The sequence below is a fragment of the Coregonus lavaretus genome (genome assembly GCF_964263955.1).
Source record: "Coregonus lavaretus genome assembly, chromosome: 1".
NCBI classification, from domain to species: Eukaryota; Metazoa; Chordata; class Actinopteri; order Salmoniformes; family Salmonidae; genus Coregonus; species Coregonus lavaretus.
The window spans coordinates 61,914,803-61,934,909 of record NC_139988.1 but is presented as its reverse complement, the minus strand read 5'-3'; the positions used below and the strand labels follow the sequence as shown (position 1 = coordinate 61,934,909).

General features: G+C 43.4%; 1 protein-coding gene across 2 annotated transcripts in view; it reads right to left on the bottom strand.

The window, feature by feature from the left end:
* Window positions 1-20,107, bottom strand: part of LOC311136938 (fibroblast growth factor receptor 2-like) — a 107,083-nt gene that overhangs the window by 12,930 nt on the left and 74,046 nt on the right. For both annotated transcript variants that reach the window (XM_084171262.1, XM_084171261.1), the window contains exons 9-14: window positions 16,247-16,446; window positions 15,064-15,206; window positions 12,249-12,370; window positions 8,272-8,382; window positions 7,653-7,843; window positions 5,366-5,488 (exon numbers count right to left, since the gene is read on the bottom strand). In XM_084171262.1, coding sequence (XP_084027388.1) covers window positions 5,366-5,488; window positions 7,653-7,843; window positions 8,272-8,382; window positions 12,249-12,370; window positions 15,064-15,206; window positions 16,247-16,446 — 890 coding nt within the window. The remainder of the gene's footprint in view (window positions 1-5,365; window positions 5,489-7,652; window positions 7,844-8,271; window positions 8,383-12,248; window positions 12,371-15,063; window positions 15,207-16,246; window positions 16,447-20,107) is intronic.

Here is a 20,107-nt window from a genome sequence, read left to right as displayed (position 1 = left end):
CAGAGCCTCTATAGAAGCACTGCATTCACTGATGGCCTGGGAACCTCCAGTTAGAGAGCTGCGGGCCCGACAGAGAGCATTGTGGTGTGGTCGGCATTTTTCACACTGCGGGCGGGAGCGGGCGGTCAGACAGATAACTTTGGGTCCCGCAGATTAATTAGAACGGTTGTCTTTCTGTTTTGTATGTGTTATCTATTGTATTAAAAACAGCTCTTTGTCGCAATATTTACAAACTCTCAAAGGATAATTCTGCTTCAAGTTCAGTAACCTAGCTCTTCTCTCTTGTGTTGGGCGTGCGAGATCAAATGTGCCTATGCTTGGTCTCACTTAAATAACCTATAGGCTGCATGCATGGACGGAGAAGCACGCGCAATGGTCTTTCCATGGAAATTAACTTATTAAATATGATAGGCTATAGTTTAGGCTCCAACATTGGCTGTAAATAAATATTGATAACACATTTATTTGTGTTTGCCTGCAAATTGTCTCGCTCCTATCAAAGTTATGTAAGATTATTTCAAAACGGTTTTGTCTTTTTGTTTTGAAGGCTATTCGTTATGTACAGTGCCTTCAGAAAGTATTCACACCCCTTGACCTTTTCCACATTTTGTTGTGTTACAGCCTGAATTTAAAATTGATTAAATTGAGATGTTGTGTCACTGATCTACACACAATACCCCATAATTTCAAAGTGGAATTATGTTTTTTAGAAATTTAAGAAAATACAAATAAATGAAAAGCTGAAATATCTTGAGTCAATAAGTATTCAACCCTTTTGTTATGGCAAGCCTAAATAAGTTCAGGAGTAAACATGTCTTTTACAAGTTACATAATAAGTTGCATAGACTCAATCTGTGTGCAATGATAGTGTTTAACATGATTTTTAAATGACTACCCCATCTCTGTACCCCACACATACAATTATATGTAAGGTCCCTCAGTTGAGTAGTGAATTTCAAGCACAGATTCAACCACAAAGACCAGGGAGGTTTTCTAATGGTTCGCAAGGAAGGGCACCTATTGGTAGATTAGTAAAAATATAAATAAAAATGACACTGAATATCCCTTTGAGCCTGGTGAAGTTATTAATTACACTTTGGATGCTGTATCAATACACCCAGTCGCTACAAAGATACAGGCGTCCTTCCTAACTCAGTTGCCGAAGAGGAAGGAGAACCACTCAGGGATTTCACCATGAGGCCAATGGTGACTTTAAAACGGTTACAGAGTTGAATGGCTTTGATAGGAGAAAACTGAGGATGGATCAATTACATTGTAGTTACTCCACAATACTAAACTAAATGACAGAGTGAAAAGAAGGAAGCCTGTACAGAATACAAATATTCCAAAACATGCATCCTGTTTGCAATAAGACTAAAGTAAAACTGTGGCAAATAAATGCATTTTATGTCCTGAATACAAAGTGTTATGTTTGGGGAAAAATCTAACACAACACGAGTACCACTCTTCATATTTTCAAGCATGGTGGTGGCTGCATCATGTTATGGGTATGGGTCATCGGCAAGGACAAGGGAGTTTTTTAGGATAAAAAGAAATGGAATAGAACTAATCACAGGCAAAATCCTAGAGGAAAACGTGGTTCAGTGTGCTTTCCAACAGACACTGGGAGACAAATTCCTGCTAAAACAGGAAAGAGCCTTCCCCAAACTGTTGCCACAAAGTTGGAACGACAGAATCGTCTAGAATGTCATTGTATGCTGTAGCGTTAAGATTTCCCTTCACTGGAACTAAGGGGCCTAGCCCGAACCATGAAAAACAACCCCAGACCATTATTCCTCCTCCACCAAACTTTACAGTTAGCACTACCCAGATTCCAGATTCGTCCGTCGGACTGCCAGATGGTGAAGCGTGATTCATCACTCCAGAAAACGCATTTCCACTGCTCCAGAGTCCAATGGTCGGCGAGCTTTACACCAATCCAGCCGACGCTTGGCATTGCGTATGGTGATCTTAGGCTTGTGTGCGGCTGCTCAGCCATGGAAACCCATTTCATGAAGCTCCCAACGAACAGTTCATGTGCTGACGTTGCTTCCAGAGGCAGTTTGGAACTCGGTAGTGAGTGTTGCAGACGATTTTTACACGCTATGTGCTTCAGCACTCAGCGGTCCCGTTCTGTGAGCTTGTGTAGCCTACCACTTCGCGGCTTAGCCGTTGTTGCTCCTAGACATTTCCACTTCACAATAACAGCACTTACAGTAAACCGCGGCCGCTTTAGCAGAGCAGAAATTTAACAAACTGACTTGTTGGAAAGGTGGCATTCTATGACGGTGCCACGTTGAAAGTCACTAAGCGCTTCAGTAAGGCCATTCTACTGCCAATGTTTGTCTATGGAGATTGCATGGCTGTGTGCTCGATTTTATACACCTGTCAGCAACGAGTGTGGCTGAACTAGCCGAATCCACTCATTTGAAGGGGTGTCCACATACTTTTGTATATATATATATCTTATATAACTTTCAATGTTGGACATTAAAGACTATAAAATCACCAGGAAATCAGCTTAAAGTGATTTTAATTTACACTGAATTAAAATATAAACGCAACATGCAACAATTTCAAAGATTTACAGTTCATATAAGGAAATCAGTCAATTGAAATAAATTCATTAGGCCCTAATCTATGGATTTCACATGACTGGGAATACAGATATGCATCTGTTGGTCACAGATACCTTTTTTTTTTTAAGTAGGGGCGTGGATCAGAACCACCATTTGCCTCATGTAGCACAACACATCTCCTTCGCATAGAGCTGATCAGGCTGTTGATTGTGTCCTGTGGAATGTTGTCCCACTTCTCTTCAATGGCTGTGTGAAGTTGCTGGATATTGGAAACTGGAAAATGTTTTCGTACAAGCCGATCCAGAACATCCCAAACATGCTCAATGGGTGACATGTCTGGTGAGTATGCAGGCCATGGAAGAACTGGGACATTTTCAGCTTCCAGGAATTGTGAACAGATACTTGCGTCATGGCGCCATGCATTATGATGCTGAAACATGAAGTGATGGCGGCGGATGAATGGCATGACAATGGGCCTCAGGATCTCGTCACGATATCTCTGTGCATTCAAATTGCCATAGATAAAATGCAATTGTGTTCGTTGTCCGTAGCTTATGCCTGCCCATACCATAACCCCACCACCACCATGGGGCACTCTGTTCACAATGTTGACATCAGCAAACCAATCGCCGACACGACACCATACACACTGTCTGCCATCTGCCCGGTACAGTTGAAACCGGGATTCATCCGTGAAGAGCACACTTCTCCAGCGTGCCAGTGGCCATCGAAGGTGAGCATTTGCCCACCGAAGTTGATTACGGCGCCGAACTGCAGTCAGGTCAAGACCCTGGTGAGGACGACAAGCACGCAGATGAGCTTCCCTGAGATGGTTTCTGACAGTTTGTGCAGAAATTCTTTGGTTGTGCAAACCCACAGTTTCATCAGTCCGGGTGGCTGGTCTCAGACGATCCCGCAGGTGAAGAAGCCGGATGTGGAGGTTCTGGGCTGGCGTGGTTACACGTGGTCTGCGGTTGTGAGGCCGGTTGGACATACTGCCAAATTCTCTAAAATTATGTTGGAGGTGGCTTATGGTAGAGAAATTAACATTACATTCTCTGGCAACAGCTCTGTTGGACATTCCTGCAGTCAGCACGCCAATTGCACGCTCCCTCAAAACTTGAGACATCTGTGGCATTGTGTTGTGACAAAACCACACATTTTAGTGGCCTTTTATTGTCCCCAGCACAAGGTGCACCTGTGTAATAATCATGTTGTTTAATCAGCCACACCTGTCAGGTGGATGGATTATCTTGGCAAAGGAGAAATGCTCACTAACAGGGATGTAAACAAATTTGTGAGTATGGAACATTTCTGGGATATTTGATTTCAGCTCATGAAACATGAGACCAACACTTTACATGTTGGGTTTATATTTTTGTTCAGTGTAGGAAATCTGTTCCCAAGTAGTCCCATGCATAAATAGAGGCGTATGTGATATTGCTGAGCGATTAACCATTTAATTAGATTTTTGGGGGGGGGTTTAAACAACTAATTGACCGTCTGATTAATTATTTGAAATTCCATTTCACTCGTTTTTTTTGTGTGAACTCAATGCGCAAATCGCACCGTTTTTGTAGAGATAAATCAGATCCAGCCTGAACTGTGCGATGTAGTAGGGAGTTGTAGTTTCAAACAGGCCAATTTTCTATAGAGTTTAGCGCATAGCATGTGGTAATTAACTACAATGACCATAATCCATTGCGCATCTACTTGTCCGGTCTGTGTCTCTTTTATGACCGCTTCTATGGAAGAGAGAAGAGTGCGCGATTGTGAGCTGATATAGAGAGCAGCTGTTGCTTCGCAAAGTAATTCCACCTGAACATACATGATCTAAGTGATTGATAGTTGGTATTCAGCAGTCATAAAAGTATGCCTTATTTACTTTGAAGAACTACAAAATAGTACTTTTGTCAGACAGCAGAGGCAGCAGCTTGTGATGAGATGATGACTTGGAATGAAATAATAAAGTCATCAAATAAAACAAATGTAATATACACAACAACTGATTTTCTTTTTTTAAGTAATGTGAATAAATTACGGCTAATAAGTGATAACCAGTAATGGGCAGTCTCTACCATCATGGGACCTTTATTAATTGTTTTATTCTGTGTTGTTACAGCATTCAACCCACATAATGCATAGTGCAGTTAATGTTTTAAAAAATTATCGAAACCATAATCGAACCGACCTCAAAAAGCACAAATCGCTCAGCAGTGATATGTGCTCATATTCCAATGTAATCAAGGTTTGAAATTATTCTGTTTTGTCAAATACTATATCTGTTTGGGATTCTTGCAGTCAATTTGCAGTGTACAAATTATTTAAAACTATGTTCCGGCCCCCCAACCATCCGCTCAAGGAAAAATTGGCCCATGGCTGAATGTAATTGGCGACCCCTGACCTACAATAACATTGCGGTATGGCGGCCGGGTTCGGGACCAGTTCTTTCAGGAGCGGGTGGGAATCGGACAAGAAGTCAGTGGGAGCAGGCGAGGACTGTATGAAAAGCAGCGGGAGCGGGATGAAGGAATCAATCCCGCACAGACTTCTACCTCCTGTCTCTGCCAAGACTGAGAAGGAGGGAGGGAGGCTCAATTTACACGATACAGAAAGTAAACTTTCAAATTCCAAATTTCCTCAAGGAATTTCGGTTTACTTCATGAATTAACTAAATTGAAATGGAATTGACTGTGTCACATACACCCCCTCACAACATTCCAGAACACACTAACTAACACACGACACAGCATACACTCCTCATGTGCCCCCCCCCAAGTACTCACGTTAGTTGTCTTTTTATAGTAATCGATGTTGTGGACATCCCTGGCCAGGCCAAAGTCAGCAATCTTCATGAAGTTGCTCTCTGTGACCAGGACGTTCCTCGCTGCTAGATCTCTATGTATACACTGGATGGAGAGAAGTAGAGAAAAGGGGTCAGGGTGGATAGCGATATTGATGAACTTGAGAACGAGAAAAAAAAACATACATAGAAATGAATAGAAAAATTTAAGTAAGCTATACTAAAAATTATGTTATGATTTTATACTGTGTATGTATGGTAAGTGTAATGAACCAGAAACATATTTAATGAACCCTTTGACACGTACCAACAAACGGGTGGAATCATTCTACAGTGGTCCCTGCAGCGTACGCTCAAACCGGTGTGATACGAACGCTTATTTAGAACGTCCAGTTTCGATTGACGCAACAGTCAGCGTTTGAGCTGGCCACACTGTTTTTTCTCAGAAACATTTTGCACAAACACAGTCCTTACAAAGTTATGTCCTGAATTTGACCAGTTTATTTTTGGATGCAATGTTTAGACATTCACATAAGTAACGACAGCATAACACAATCATCCAAACCGGAAAATGTAGGCTACATTAGTCCTAGCGCTAACTGAGGAAAGGTTGACGTAACACAAGCGGTCATATTTAGCTAACTCTCGGCTGACAGAAACCACAATATGCTAATAGAAATGACTATTTACAATTCATCACATCATGGTGAGCTCACCATTGATTGAAATAATTGAGTAAAACACTTTCTAAAAATGGAAAGTAATCTGACGATGGGTCGTTTTTGCGTGCCACCATGTTTGTTTTTTGCGTCAACCAAAGATAAGAAGAGGAGAAAATATTACTTTGGTCTGTTTGCAGTATGCATGTTGAAGGGGTGTGTTGTGTATGATCATTCACTTCCCTTCATTCACTTCCGGAAGTTTAATCGTAAGATGAGTGAACCATTCCTTCACCTCATTTTGTTATAACATATTTGGTCTGAAAGACGTTCACGTGACAGCCAGAATACATTGTATAATGTCAACAAACATGGCGCCAAACATAGCTGGCAACGAGCTTAGCATTAGCTCATCATAATCAGTACAACCTTCAAAAAGGTATTTTACACACATCATAGGTGTCCATTACAATCTATGCAATAATGGGAATGCATGATTTGTCACCAGTACTTGAAAACATATGAATAAAACTGTAAATACAATATGCTCCATACATACATACTGTATGCTAAAGTAGAAATGACAACACGATATACAGAAAATAAACCACTTACTTTGATAGGAACATACACATGTCCAAAGTTATTATTTGTAAGGAAAACAACAATGAAGGCAATGCGAGCGCCAGCCAGAAAATGTGCCTGGGGGATCAATTTCGTGCAAGACTGCTTGGGCTCTCCCCTCGAAGAGAGAAGTTTGTCCGGCTCAGTAAAGCCTCAAACATAAATTGTCCGCAACAGTGAAATGGGCTACTTCTATGTGAATTAATGAGGAGGCGGAACACACCTCAGTTGAAAATAACTTGAAATTGACAAGTTGAAACATAGCCTATAGATAATTAGCAGGCAGCTTGGTTTGAGGGCAGCGTGGGTTAACTGTCCTGTTGCGTAACAATCACATTTTGGAACAGTGAGTGCATTCTTACATCATGTGCATAAAAAAAACTCACGCTGGGGCGACCGTTAGAGATATTTGGAACTCACATGTGAAAAGGTTAAAGTAACACCGCTACCTAATATAACATGACGAAATAGCACAGGCATGACTAACGTGCCTGAATCTGAAGATTCATAACAGATACATGGTAGAAGTTTTTTGTGTGCCTAGGTGTGCATGTGTACCTGTGCATGTGTGTCTAGGTGCATGTCTGCATGCCAGTGTGTGTGTATGCGCGTGTGTGTGTGTGTGTGTGTGTGTATGTGTTAGCGTACTGTGTGATTGTATGCTCTAGCCTCTGTCACATTCCTCTAGTGAGCAGGAGCATGATGGAGTGTTTGGCTAACGTGCCCATTGCCAGTTGTGAATGCGTTGGGAAAACGCTATTCTTCAGTTGTCCACACAGAGAGGCTTTGTGTGATAGAGAGAGACAATGCTGGGATTTGGACAGTGGGCTAGAGATGTGTTTTTAGGAGACAATATTCCCACAATGATAAACACACACTTTTTACACAACCACCCTGGCTAAAGCCCTAGTCACAAGGACCCAGTGCAATGACAAGGAAGTGTGTCTACCTCTATAGTGAGAATGAACATGGTGTGTGTGTGTGTACCTTCTGTGAGGCCAGATATTCCATGCCCCGTGCCACCTGGTAGGTACAGGATACCAAGTCCTTGAAGGTGAGCTGTTCATCTGAGCAGCGGGTAATATCGTAGGAGTACTCCATGCCAGGGGGCCTGCGGCCACGTAGGTACTCCCTCAGGTTCCCTTTAGAGGCATACTCCACTATCACATACAGAGGGCCTGTCACACACACAGAGAGAGAGAGAGAGAGAGAGAGAGAGAGAGAGAGAGAGAGAGAGAGAGAGAGAGAGAGAGAGAGAGAGAATACAGGACTCAACCACACTGACTGATCACTGCTTTCCAAATTGGGGGAGAGAGAAGAATCTTCAGTATTGAAGGAACCGAGTCAATCAGGGATTTTGGCCATCAGGATTTTATCTTCAAAACTTCAATACTGACAATTTGTGAAGGACAGTGTCAAACATAGACTAATGACAAATATATGGTGGGAGAGGTTTTAGTCGTGTGTGTGGATAAAATACTCCTGTAGATTCAGTTCTGATGTTCAACCCCATTTTCATAGTAGATGTATGGGAGAGAGCTTGGCCATTTGGACCATGAAAATTATGAGGTACAGAGTAAGTTATGGTAGAGCCCCTTGTACTCACCTTCTTGTGTACAGGCCCCTAGCAGGTTGATGATGTTCTTGTGTTTCCCGATCATCTTCATCATCTCCATCTCTGACACCAGATCAGACAGGTCCTTCTCTGTAGCATCGTCTGGAGAGGGGCAGGAGGAGGGAGGAACAATGCGTCAATATAGAGGACAGAAAATACGTATTCATGATTAACAGACACATGCGCTCACATGCGCAATGCTATAGGCTGCATTCATATGTCAACATCATTACCTGTTAGCTAGCCCTCCCTCTTGGTCGGTCCTGTCTCGCTCAGTTAAACCTCTTAAATGTAAAGTCCCCATATTTGGGGACCCTATTAGATTTTGTCTATTCAATTCAGTCTGGTATGAGAACGTTAGCCCCTATTTGCAAAGGCAGGGTATATGCGGAAAGCTGAGTATCTTGGCTATTGATCGGTGCCTTACAATCATTGGTGTGACTTACTACCATATATGGGCATACACATTTATAAGGGCAGGCCGAGCCGATGACCTCATTTCAAGATGGCTGCGGGAGAGGTTGTTGTCCTGGCACCACACGGCCAGATCTCTGACCTCCTCCCTATAGGCTGTCTCATCGTTGTCGGTGATCAGGCCTACCACTGTTGTGTCGTCGGCAAACTTAATGATGGTGTTGGAGTCGTGCCTGGCCATGCAGTCATGGGTGAACAGAGAGTACAGGAGGGGACTTTGGAGAGGTTTAGGGACACTTGGAAATGTCCCGTGACCACACCTGACACCACTTACTAAAACATTTGCCCATTTCTAGTTGTTAGGTCTATCAATCCCATTTTTTTTCTGATATTGTTCACATCTGATGTGTTTCCAGCTCTAGTCATCAATAATTCACTTATTATTATTTTGTGTGTGCTTGATCTTGTGTATTCTGAACTATGTAACTCCTATCTATCTTCTGATCATTTCCTTATAATCTCCAAATATACCAAGTTTTTGCATGTCAGAATCATGTAATTACACATGAATAGCAGTTACTTTTGGGTATGTGTATTTAGGCGGGAATCTACATTTTGCCATTACCTTCCCTTGCTCAGCCATGGTCGAAGTCCCGATGTGTGTGTGTGTGTGCGCGTGTGCATCTGTGTGTCCAGCCCCACCCATCAAATGTTCTACCTGACCTAGCCCCCCCCTACCGAGTTCCAAACTGTCTCTGGAAGCAACGTCAGCACAATAACTGTTCGTCGGGAGCTTCATGAAATGACTTTCCATGGCCGAGCAGCCAAGCCTAAAATCACCATGTGCAATGCCAAGGGTCGGCTGGAGTGGTGTAAAGCTCGCCATCATTGGACTCTGGAGCAGTGGAAACGTGTTCTCTGGAGTGATGAATCACACTTCACCATCTGGCAGTCCAACGGACGAATATGGGTTTGGCGGATGCCAGGGGAACGCTACCTGCCCGAATACATAGTGCCAACTGTAAAGTTTGGTGGAGGAGGAATAATGGTCTGGGGCTGTTTTTCATGGTTTGGGCTAGGCCCCTTAGTTCCAGTGAAGGGAAATCTTAACGCTACAGCATACAATGACATTCTAGACGATTCTGTGCTTCCAACTTTGTGGCAACAGTTTGGGGAAGGCCCTTTCCTGTTTTAGAATGAGAATGCCCCTGTGCACAAAGCGAGGTCCATATAGAAATGGTTTGTCGAGATCGATGTGGAAGAACTTGACTGGCCTGCACAGAGCCCTGACCTCAACCCCATCTAACACCTTTGGGATGAATTGGAACGCCGACTGCGAGCCAGGCCTGAACGCCCAACATCAGTGCCCGACCTCACTAATGCTCTTTCGGCTGAATGGAAGCAAGTCCCGCAGCAATGTTCCAACATCTAGTGGAAAGCCTTCCCAGAAGAGTGGAGGCTGTTATAGCAGCAAAGGGGGGACCAACTCCATATTAATGCCCATGATTTTGGAATGAGATGTTCGACGAGCAGGTGTCCACATACTTTTGGTCATGTAGTGTATGTAGTGTACAGGGTTGGGTAGGTTACTTTCTAAATGTAATTCATTACAGTTACTAGTTACCTATCCAAAATTGTAATCAGTATTGTAACTTTTGGATTACCCAAACTCAGTAACATAATCTGATTACTTTGAGTTACTTTTACATTACTTTCCCCTTAGGAGGCATTAAAAACCAAAGTCTGTCAGATTTTTGTAATCAGTTACTTGTAATGGATTTCATGTAATCCGTTATTCACCAACCCTGGTAGAGTACTTGCACACACAGTGACACATATAGCCAGGTATGCACTGTATGTAGTGTAAATAAGAAATTATACATAAGTAAACACACCCTCGAACACAAACACATACGCCCAGCCACATATACCCCAAACTAGAGCCGGTGGCTTACAGCTAGCAGGGCAGTGTGTCACACGGCTAGGGTTACACTGTGTCAATACTGAGATCCCGTAGCCTTTACTGAGGGAGATAGGGACACACAGGGGTAAACACACAAAAACATGCACAGGTACAAACTGAGACCCCTTCACTTTTTCCACATTTTGTTACGTTACAGCCTTATTCTAAAACGGATCATCAATCTACACACAATACCCCATACTGACAAAGCAAAATTAGGTTTTTATACATTTGTTGAAGAAAAACAAACGTGTTTACATAAGTATTCAGACCCTTTGCTATGAGACTCGAAATTGAGCTCAGGTGCATCCTGTTTCCATTGATCATCCTTCAGATGTTTCTACAACTTCATTGGAGTCCACCTGTGGTGAATTCAATTGATTGGACATGATTTGGAAAGGCACACACCTGTCTATATAAGGTCCCACAGTTGGCAGTGCATGTCAGAGCAAAAACCAAGCCATGAGGCCGAAGGAATTGTCTGTAGAGCTCCGAGACAGGATTGTGTCGAGGCACAGATCTGGGGAAGGGTACCAAAATATTTCTGCAGCATTGAAGGTCCCCAAGAACACAGTGGCCTCCATCATTCTTAAATGGAAGAAGTTTGGAACCACCAAGCTGGCCACCCGGCCAAACTGAGCAATCGGGGGAAAAGGGCCTTGGTCAGGGAGGTGACCAAGAACCCGATGGTCACTCTGACAGAGCTCCAGAGTTCCTCTGTGGAGATGGGAGAACCTTCCAGAAGGACAACTATCTCTGCAGCACTCCACCAATCAGGCCTTTATGGTAGAGTGGCCAGACGGAAGCCACTCCTCAGTAAAAGGCACATGACAGCCCACTTGGGGTTTGCCAAAAGGCACCTAAAGGACTCTCAGACCATGAGAAACAAGATTCTCTGGTCTGATGAAACCAAGATTGAACTCTTTGGCCTGATAGCCAAGCGTTACGATCATCACCTGGCCAATACTATCCCTACGGTGAAGCATGGTGGTGGCAGCATCATGCTGTGGGGATGTTTTTCAGCGGCAGGGACTGGGAGACTAGTCAGGATCGAGGGAAAGATGAACAGAGCAAAGTAGAGTGAGATCCTTGATGACAACCTCAGGACCTCAGACTGGGGCGACGGTTCACCTTCCAACAGGACAACAACCCTAAGCACACAGCCAAGACAACGCAGGAGTGGCTTCGGGACAAGTCTCTGAATGTCCCTGAGTGGCCCAGCCAGAGCCCGGACTTGAACCCGATCAAACATCTCTGGAGAGACCTGAAAATAGCTGTGCAGCGACGCTCCCCATCCAATCTGACAGTGCTTGAAAGGATCTGCAGAGAAGAATGGGAGAAACTCCCCAAATACAGGTGTGTATTTGCCAAGCTTGTAGTGTCATACCCAAGAAGACTCGAGGCTGTAATCGCTGCCAAAGGTGCTTCAACAAAGTACTGCGTAAAGGGTCTGAATACTGTTTTTGCTTTGTCATTATGGGGTATTGTGTGTAGATTGAAGACGGGACAAAAAAACAATTTAATCCATTTTAGAATAAGGCTAACGTAACAAAATGTCAAGGGGTCTGAATACTTTCTGAATGCATGTTACCTTTCAGCATCTTCACAGCCACTGTGACGGCCTCCTTGGGCTTGTCCTTATCAATGCCCAATGCTTCGGCCATCACCACCTGGCCAAAGCAGCCCTCGCCTAGCGGCTTGCCCAGAGTCAACCTGTAGAGGAGGAGAGGGAGAGGTTAGAAGAATAGTTCAAACAGCTGTATAGCTACGCACAGAATGTATAATAGCACTCCTTTATACACTCACATGGGCATGTGCACACGCACACACACTTAGACCCAGTCCCACACACCCCACACCACTATCACTCATGGTCACAACACCTCTCTGACCAACTGATCCTTTGGTAATAGATTGACCCTCTGGTCCTAGTTTGATTGACAGGCGGTGGCCCTACCCCTGTGGCCCAGTCTTGAGGCTGTGTAAACATTCACACTGGCTCCGGGGCCTAAGGCCAGCACGCCGTCAGTGTAACACAATCCCTAGCCTGTCCACACACAAGCTCCCCCACCACCCCACAACCCCTAGCTCAATGGCACCCTTTCTGCCCCGGCCTACCACACATAATCAATGCTATTTTTCCTTCCACGCCAGCACAAATGTTAGCATTCCTGAATGTTCCGCATCTCCACCACGGCCCCTGAGGCACTTGGGAATGACAGATGAGGAGCGGAGGAGAGGAGACAGGGGGACAGAGATGAACGAAAGAGAGAGAGAGAGAGAGAGACACACAGAGGGCTTCAATTGAGCATGCCAAGGAGAACATGTAGAATGCTTTTGATCCCCTACTGTTAAATCTTCACAAAAACATGGCATGGCGAAACACCACAGGCAAAAATATGTTAATTACCCAAGAGCCGGAGTGTGTGTTTTACTGCCTGGGTTGTATGTATAAGTCTGTTCTGTCCTTAAGCCTGACACTTTCCACTGAAGCTGACTGAGGCCACTAGTTCAACTCGGAGTAGGGACTAACTCCTCTGGTATGAAGGCAAAGCAAACAGTCACAGCAGAAACACACAGATTACAGCCATGACACACACACCCACACACAAAGACACACACACACACACTGGGTCCTGTTCATTAGGTGAAAAAAAAACGCTTTTCTCATTGGACACTTCCAGGTAGTCCCTCCCTGTTTCAGTCTGTTTCCTTCTGGTTGGTGCCTAATGAACAGGACCCTGGTACAGTGTAGTACTGAGAAATGACTCATTGGTCTGTGTAAGTGATAAGGAAAGGGATGGGTGCCAATGGGCTCCCTGGGACATGTTCAGTAGAGCACAATGTTTTTAAACATTTTGCAATTGAAAACAAAATTGAGCATTTCTTATTGGTCCAGGCTGTCCCTCCCTGTTTCAGTCCCTTTTCTTCCGTTTGGTGCCTAATGAACACTACTCTGGTACAGTGTCACAGCCATTACTCACTGGTTAATCATTACAGATCACAGACCATGTTCAATGGTGCTTAATGGTATATTATACCGGATAACACTAGTACCTCATGTAATAGCCTGCTTATACAATCAGTTAGCCAACGTTGTCATTCATGATGAGGGTAGTACATGCTACTATAATGCATCTAGTTAGTAGACAATAAAGTGAATAGCAACATTCACACTTTTACTTGAAAGTGCTAGTGTGAAATCACTGCCACAATCTCTGATATCTGGGTCACTGCACTGGATTCATTTCTGGGGTTTGAAGTTAGGTAACATAACATAGCAGACGTAAAATAAACGCCGGAGCGGAGTCAGAGGAAACCGGAAGCATACGGTTTTCAGGCTTTGCCTCTTCTCTGCTTTTCCCCTGAAAACTGGATGCTTCCGGATTTTTCAGACCCCGCTGAGGGTGGATGTTAGGTGGAAATACATTCCAACTGAGCAAAAACCTCACTGACTGCAGCTTATAACAGTATGAAGCTAGTCTTGGGCCTCACCCATTTCCTCACAGATTCTCAAATAAATACCTGAGGAGAAAGCCATAGGCCACATTCCAGGGGGTCTGTGAAGCAGTTGCGTAAAACAAAAATTAACCAGTGATTGAAAGCCACATTTTCTATATTGCAGTCCAGTAGCGGTGCACATTACCTCAACTACCAGTCAAAATTTGGACACACCTACTCATTCAAGGTTTATTTTGAATTTTTACTATTTTCTACATTGTAGAATAATAGTGAAGACATCAGCACTATGAAATAACACATATGTAATGATGTAGTAACCAAAAAAGTGTTAAACAAATCAATATATATTTTAGATTCTTCAAAGTAGCCACCCTTTGCCTTGATGACAGCTTTGCAAACTCAACGCTGACTGGCTATTATTATTTGAATTTTTTTAATCAAGGGTGGCCAAATGCTCGCTGGCTTCCTTTGCATTCAATGCTACGGGCGGCAACAATGTCATACATTTGACCAGACAGCATCAGATAGATGGCCTACACATACAGAGACAGAGGGGTGCTGTTTCGCTCGCTTGGATGCTTTCTCCAGTGAGATACATTCAGCAGCTTGCGAATTGAAAGAAAATTATGAAACACAGAGACGAAAATATATATTATAATTTATTTGTATTTTTTTTGTGTATTTTTTGTGGGGAAGCATTCCCTTGGCATCCATGAGTACACGCCACTATTGCAGTCTGGCATTGAGTCAGGCATTGATGTGGTTACTGATATGGTAAACATTTATCCAGGCATTCTGAGGTTTGGTGAGTGACTACTATGTAGGCGGCCTGAAATGTGGCCATACTGTTGAGGTCAATGTCACCCTTGTACAGTCCTCTCCCCGCTACACCCTTTACCTCCCCCCTCCCTATTCCTACCCCCGTTCCCGTCCCTGTCCATCACCTGTCTCTGGAAAACTCCCAGCGTGGGTCCTCGGGGAGGTCGTACTCTGGGATGGGGTCGTCGTGGCCGGCCGAGCTGCGTCGTGTGGTGATGCGGACCAATGGGGTGCTGGAGTTCATCGAGGAGCTGGAGTCATTTGACACCTGTAGGAGACGACAGATTGGCTGATCACCTGAGTCTAGATACACTGGTCAAATAAAAAAGGGCGGGGCTAGGCATGTGTGTGTGTTTGTATTACTATAATTGTGAGGACCAAGTGTAGGTGGGTAGGTGTGTGTGTGCACACGTGTGTGTGTGTGATGAAAAAAAATCTCCATTACTAAAGATGAAATGCCTCATTTACATGGGCTTAAAATTATTTATTGATACTGCGCAAATCAACATATTCTCCAAGCTTTTTAAAAAGCATGTTAGTGATCATTAGAGTTGAGCAACAACTCAGTGCTAGAGAGTAACGTTCTATCTGATGAATGTGTCTGTTTATCATGCTGTTGTCATTGTCCTCAGGGCTCTTCTCTCCTTTCCGCTCCAACCTCACCTTGACACTGGAACCACCCATCTCTCGCAGGAATGTAATCCATCACTTTTTGTACCTCTTGGAGTTTGCGTTTTTCCCCTTGAGGGAAAAGCATCACTCACAGAGAGGTAGAGGAGCTAGAGGTGCTGGAGAGCAGTGCTAACATGCTCAGACGCCATGCACTGTAGCTAGCTGTCTTTCAGTGGAGTTAACAGAGGCTTAGCACCTCAAGCAGTGCGATGTATTAGTTACAGTAGTGTTATGAAAATTGCTTCTCCTGAACAGCTAAATTAGCTGGGCTCTTAAATCAGAGTACCAGTAACCCAATTGATCTATGTCGGGGAAACAAATGCGGTGGAACTTTTTGGGTGTTTTCTGCTCTTGCTAGGTAAACCTCGGACTATTTTCTGTTGTTTTTATTTAAGTCTGAGTATATATGGATTTTCACACTGCTGAACCTGAACCAAGACGACCCAAACCAAGCTGTATTGAGCTAGCCTGGTTACACATCCCCCATAGTAGCTGAACATATCCTAGTCAGTCCAGTTTGGTTTGGGTCGGCACAATAGTGTGAAAATACAATTCTGTATAAATGCATGTTTGCGTGGAGTTTGTCTTTTTATGGGTGTTAAATGCCTTGGAAACCCCTTATCTACTTTCTGTTACCTGGCGACGCAGAGGTATCTGCTTGCTGAGTTTGTGGACCGCCGGCTGGTTCCCAAAGTCAGGCTTCTTAGCCGTATTCCTCATCCGGCACACCAACACGATGACCACCATACAGGCGATCAGGAACACCCCGATGCAGTAGATGGCTATCTCCACGTAGTCAGGTGATGTCAGGCCCGTCACCGTCTCTTCCTTATTGGCTGTTTGGGGAGCAGGGGGAGGGGCAAGGGGAGAGTGTCAGGGAGGGATAGAAAGTGGAACGTAGAGGCACATCCCGACTCATGACAATGTACACACACAAACAAACAGACGTAGGCACACAGACAGACACACAGACACTTAAACAAACAGACATGGACACACTACATCTGATAGACGCACATGTATGAACAGAACACATGCCATGGAAACGACACACACACACGTCATTGCTAGATAGACAAACAAAACATAAATAATGAGAAAGACGCACACACATTTTTTTCTCTCCATCCCCCTCCCTCTACTCCCCCTCTTCTTCACACAACCATCTACTGCCCATCTAGGACAGACAGGAAATGGAATTGATCTAAGAAGAGGGGGTAAACCATATAAATATAATTCTATTTTTACGAGGTAAATACACTGAGCTCAAGCAGGGGCTGTACTAAGTGCCTACATTCAGGGCTACTTGACACACCACACACTCTCTCTCTCTCTCAAATACACACACATGCACGCACACACTCACAAAAAACACACGTTCTCCCTCCCTCCCTCTCTCACACGCACACACACACACACACACACCCTTTGACACACACACACACACACACACACACACACACACACACACACACGCTTCACTTCAGACTGCAAACAAGTGAGTGCTGCCCTTTGTGGCGATATATGGCCTGAGCTTCCTGTCTGTAGGAAATGGGTCTGGGTCTGTCTCTGAGTGGCTATAGGACCACAGCCTGTTCCATAATGCATGTCATCCACCCATGGCTACAAACAAGGCCCTTGTAATGTGCAGCCAGGGGGAAATAATAACATGTAGGAACCTTTCTCCAGTCGGCTTTGTATCACCTGGTCCAAAAACCACAGCGCACAGCCGCAACACAGACGGCAGAAGAGCCAAGCAGGTGCCAACAGAGCAGATACATGGGACTAGGGCAATAAATTAAAGATAATTTAATTCCACAAGGAATTAAATAAAATAAAAAATAAATAAATTCACATGTGCCGAATACAACAGGTGTAGACCTTACCGTGAAATGCTTACTTACAAGCACTTAACCAACAATGCAGTTTTAAGAAAAATAAGATTTAAGACACTATTTACTTAATAAACAAAAGTTTTAAAAAAGTAACACAATAAAATAACAATAACGAGGCTATATATACAGGGGGTACCGGTACCGAGTCAGTGTGCGGGGGTACAAGTTAGTCGAGGTAATTGAGGTAATATGTACATGTAGGTAGGGGTAAAGTGACTATGCATAATCATTTTATTTTGTTTAGAGACAAAACAAGGCTATTATCTGCGAGGGCATTGAGGTGCTTTTTGTACCCACTGTCTGTTCAGGTTGTGGGATTACAGGTGATTAAGTGCTATCATCCATCTCATTTAATGTCCAGAGTCCAGACATCTCACCCACCCTACATGAATGTAGATGTATTCATGTTGGCTGACTCTTTTGCCTGAACTGAACCTCTATATAAGGAATGAGCATAAGTGTTTTATCTATATGGACTTTAACTGTGTTTGATATATACAGTGGGGTCCGAAATTATTGATACCCTTGATAAAGATGAGCAGAAATTATTATATAAAATACATAATTGAAACACTGAGCTATATTGTATCCTCCAAAAATTTAGGAATTTCTATTCTTTTATACGAATATAAATGCTTAGAGAAAGATATTTTGTTTAACAAGTAATACTTTTTTTTCTCAAAAAGGTAGGAGTCAAAATGATTGACACCCCTGTTTTTAATACCTTTTAATAGCTCACCCCTCGAGGATAAAGGCTGATTGAGATTTTTTCTAAAATGTTGAAGAACACATTGGGAGGGATCTTAGACCATTACTCCATACAGAATCCTTCCAGATGCTTGATATCCTCCGTCTGAGCTTATGGACTGCCCTCTTCTATTCAAATGACAGGTTTTAAATGGGTTCCAAGTCCAGAGACTGAGATGGCCATTGCAAAATGTTGATTTTGTGGCAAATAACCAGGTTTCCATCCAACCTCTTTATGCGAGTAAGGTATATGTCGGATAAAAAATGTCACGACAGGCCCTGATCGAAATTTGTTGGTAAACTTTCCAAATGTCGACAAAACAAAATACGGTAGGGATCTTTTTGTGTCGGTAAAATGTATTATGTGAGATATGGCAGTGGAAACACCTTTATGCGCAAATATTGATATAATAACCATCTTATCGAACTTGGAGTCACGAGATGATATGGTGTGTGGTTCTCCCACTCGAGAAAGCATGCCGTTTATTATGCTACAGATGAAATAAGTTATGATGAACTTCACAGGGTGGTGAAAGTGCACAGTGCTGAGCTTGATCGATGCTTGGCTGCCGTTTGAAAAATAACCAATAATATTTGGTCCATAATAATCTCATCATGTAGGCTATACATGCAAGCTGTTCTATATAGAGTGCACGTGCCAAGACCATAGTGGGCACATTCGCTATATAACAAATGTTTTTTGTGACAAAACCATCAGTAGAGTTGAAAATGGAAACACATTTAACCTGTATGTTTTATTCGGTACATGGGAATTTAACCGCATAAGTTATTTTTATGTGCACTACGTGATCAAGCACAGCCTTTTACCCGCAACAAGTAAATGGGATGGAAGCACATCTCTGGTGGGAAAATGTGCATATTGTTTTAATGCGTTTTTTTTTTATATTAGCATGAAAACCTGTCGCCAATTGGATGGAAACCTAGCTATAGAACAGTGGAGGCTGCTGAGGGGAGGACGGCTCATAATAATGGCTGGAATGGAATCAATGGAATGGTATCAAATGTGGTTTCCATGTGGTTGATACCATTCCATTGACTCCATTCCAGCCATTATGACCCCTCCTCCCCTCAGCAGCCTCCACTGCTATAGAACAATTTATTTGTGGACTTTGAAGTGTTATTGGGGTTATTGTCTTGCTGGAAGATCCATTTGTGGCCAAGTTTCAGCCTCCTGGGGGATGACACCAGGTATTTGGCTAAAATGTCCTGGTACTGGGTAAAATTCATGATGCCGTTGACCTTAATAAGGGCCCCAACACCAGTGGAAGCAAAATAGCCCCAGATCCACCACCATATTTTACAGTAGGTATGGGGTTATTTTCTGCTCATGCGTTCTCATTTCGAAGCCAAACCCACCACTGGTGTGCGTGGCCAAAGAGCTCTATTTTCATGTCATCCAACGAATGTAAACGCCTGGAGTTTGATAAATGGCATTGGCACTTGGATTGGAACCGGTGCTTTGGTCAGATGGCTTGAAAATAGAGCTCTTTGGCCATGCACACAAGTGGTGGGTTTACCGTCAAAATGAGAATACATAAGCAGAAAATAAAATATATTTCTCTGAGCAATTGTATTAGTATAAAATAATATAATTTGCAACAAATTTTGAGCATACAATATAGCTCAGTATTTGAATTATTTATTTTATACAGTCATTTTTGCAAATCTTTATCAAGGGTGTCAATAATTTTGGACCCCACTGTAAATCTATGGATGTTTGTCAGTGTAGACATGAGGGACACTGACACACACACAGACACACTCGCGCAGACACAGAGAGACACACATTTAAACACACACAGACACACTCACACAGACACAGAGAGACACACAT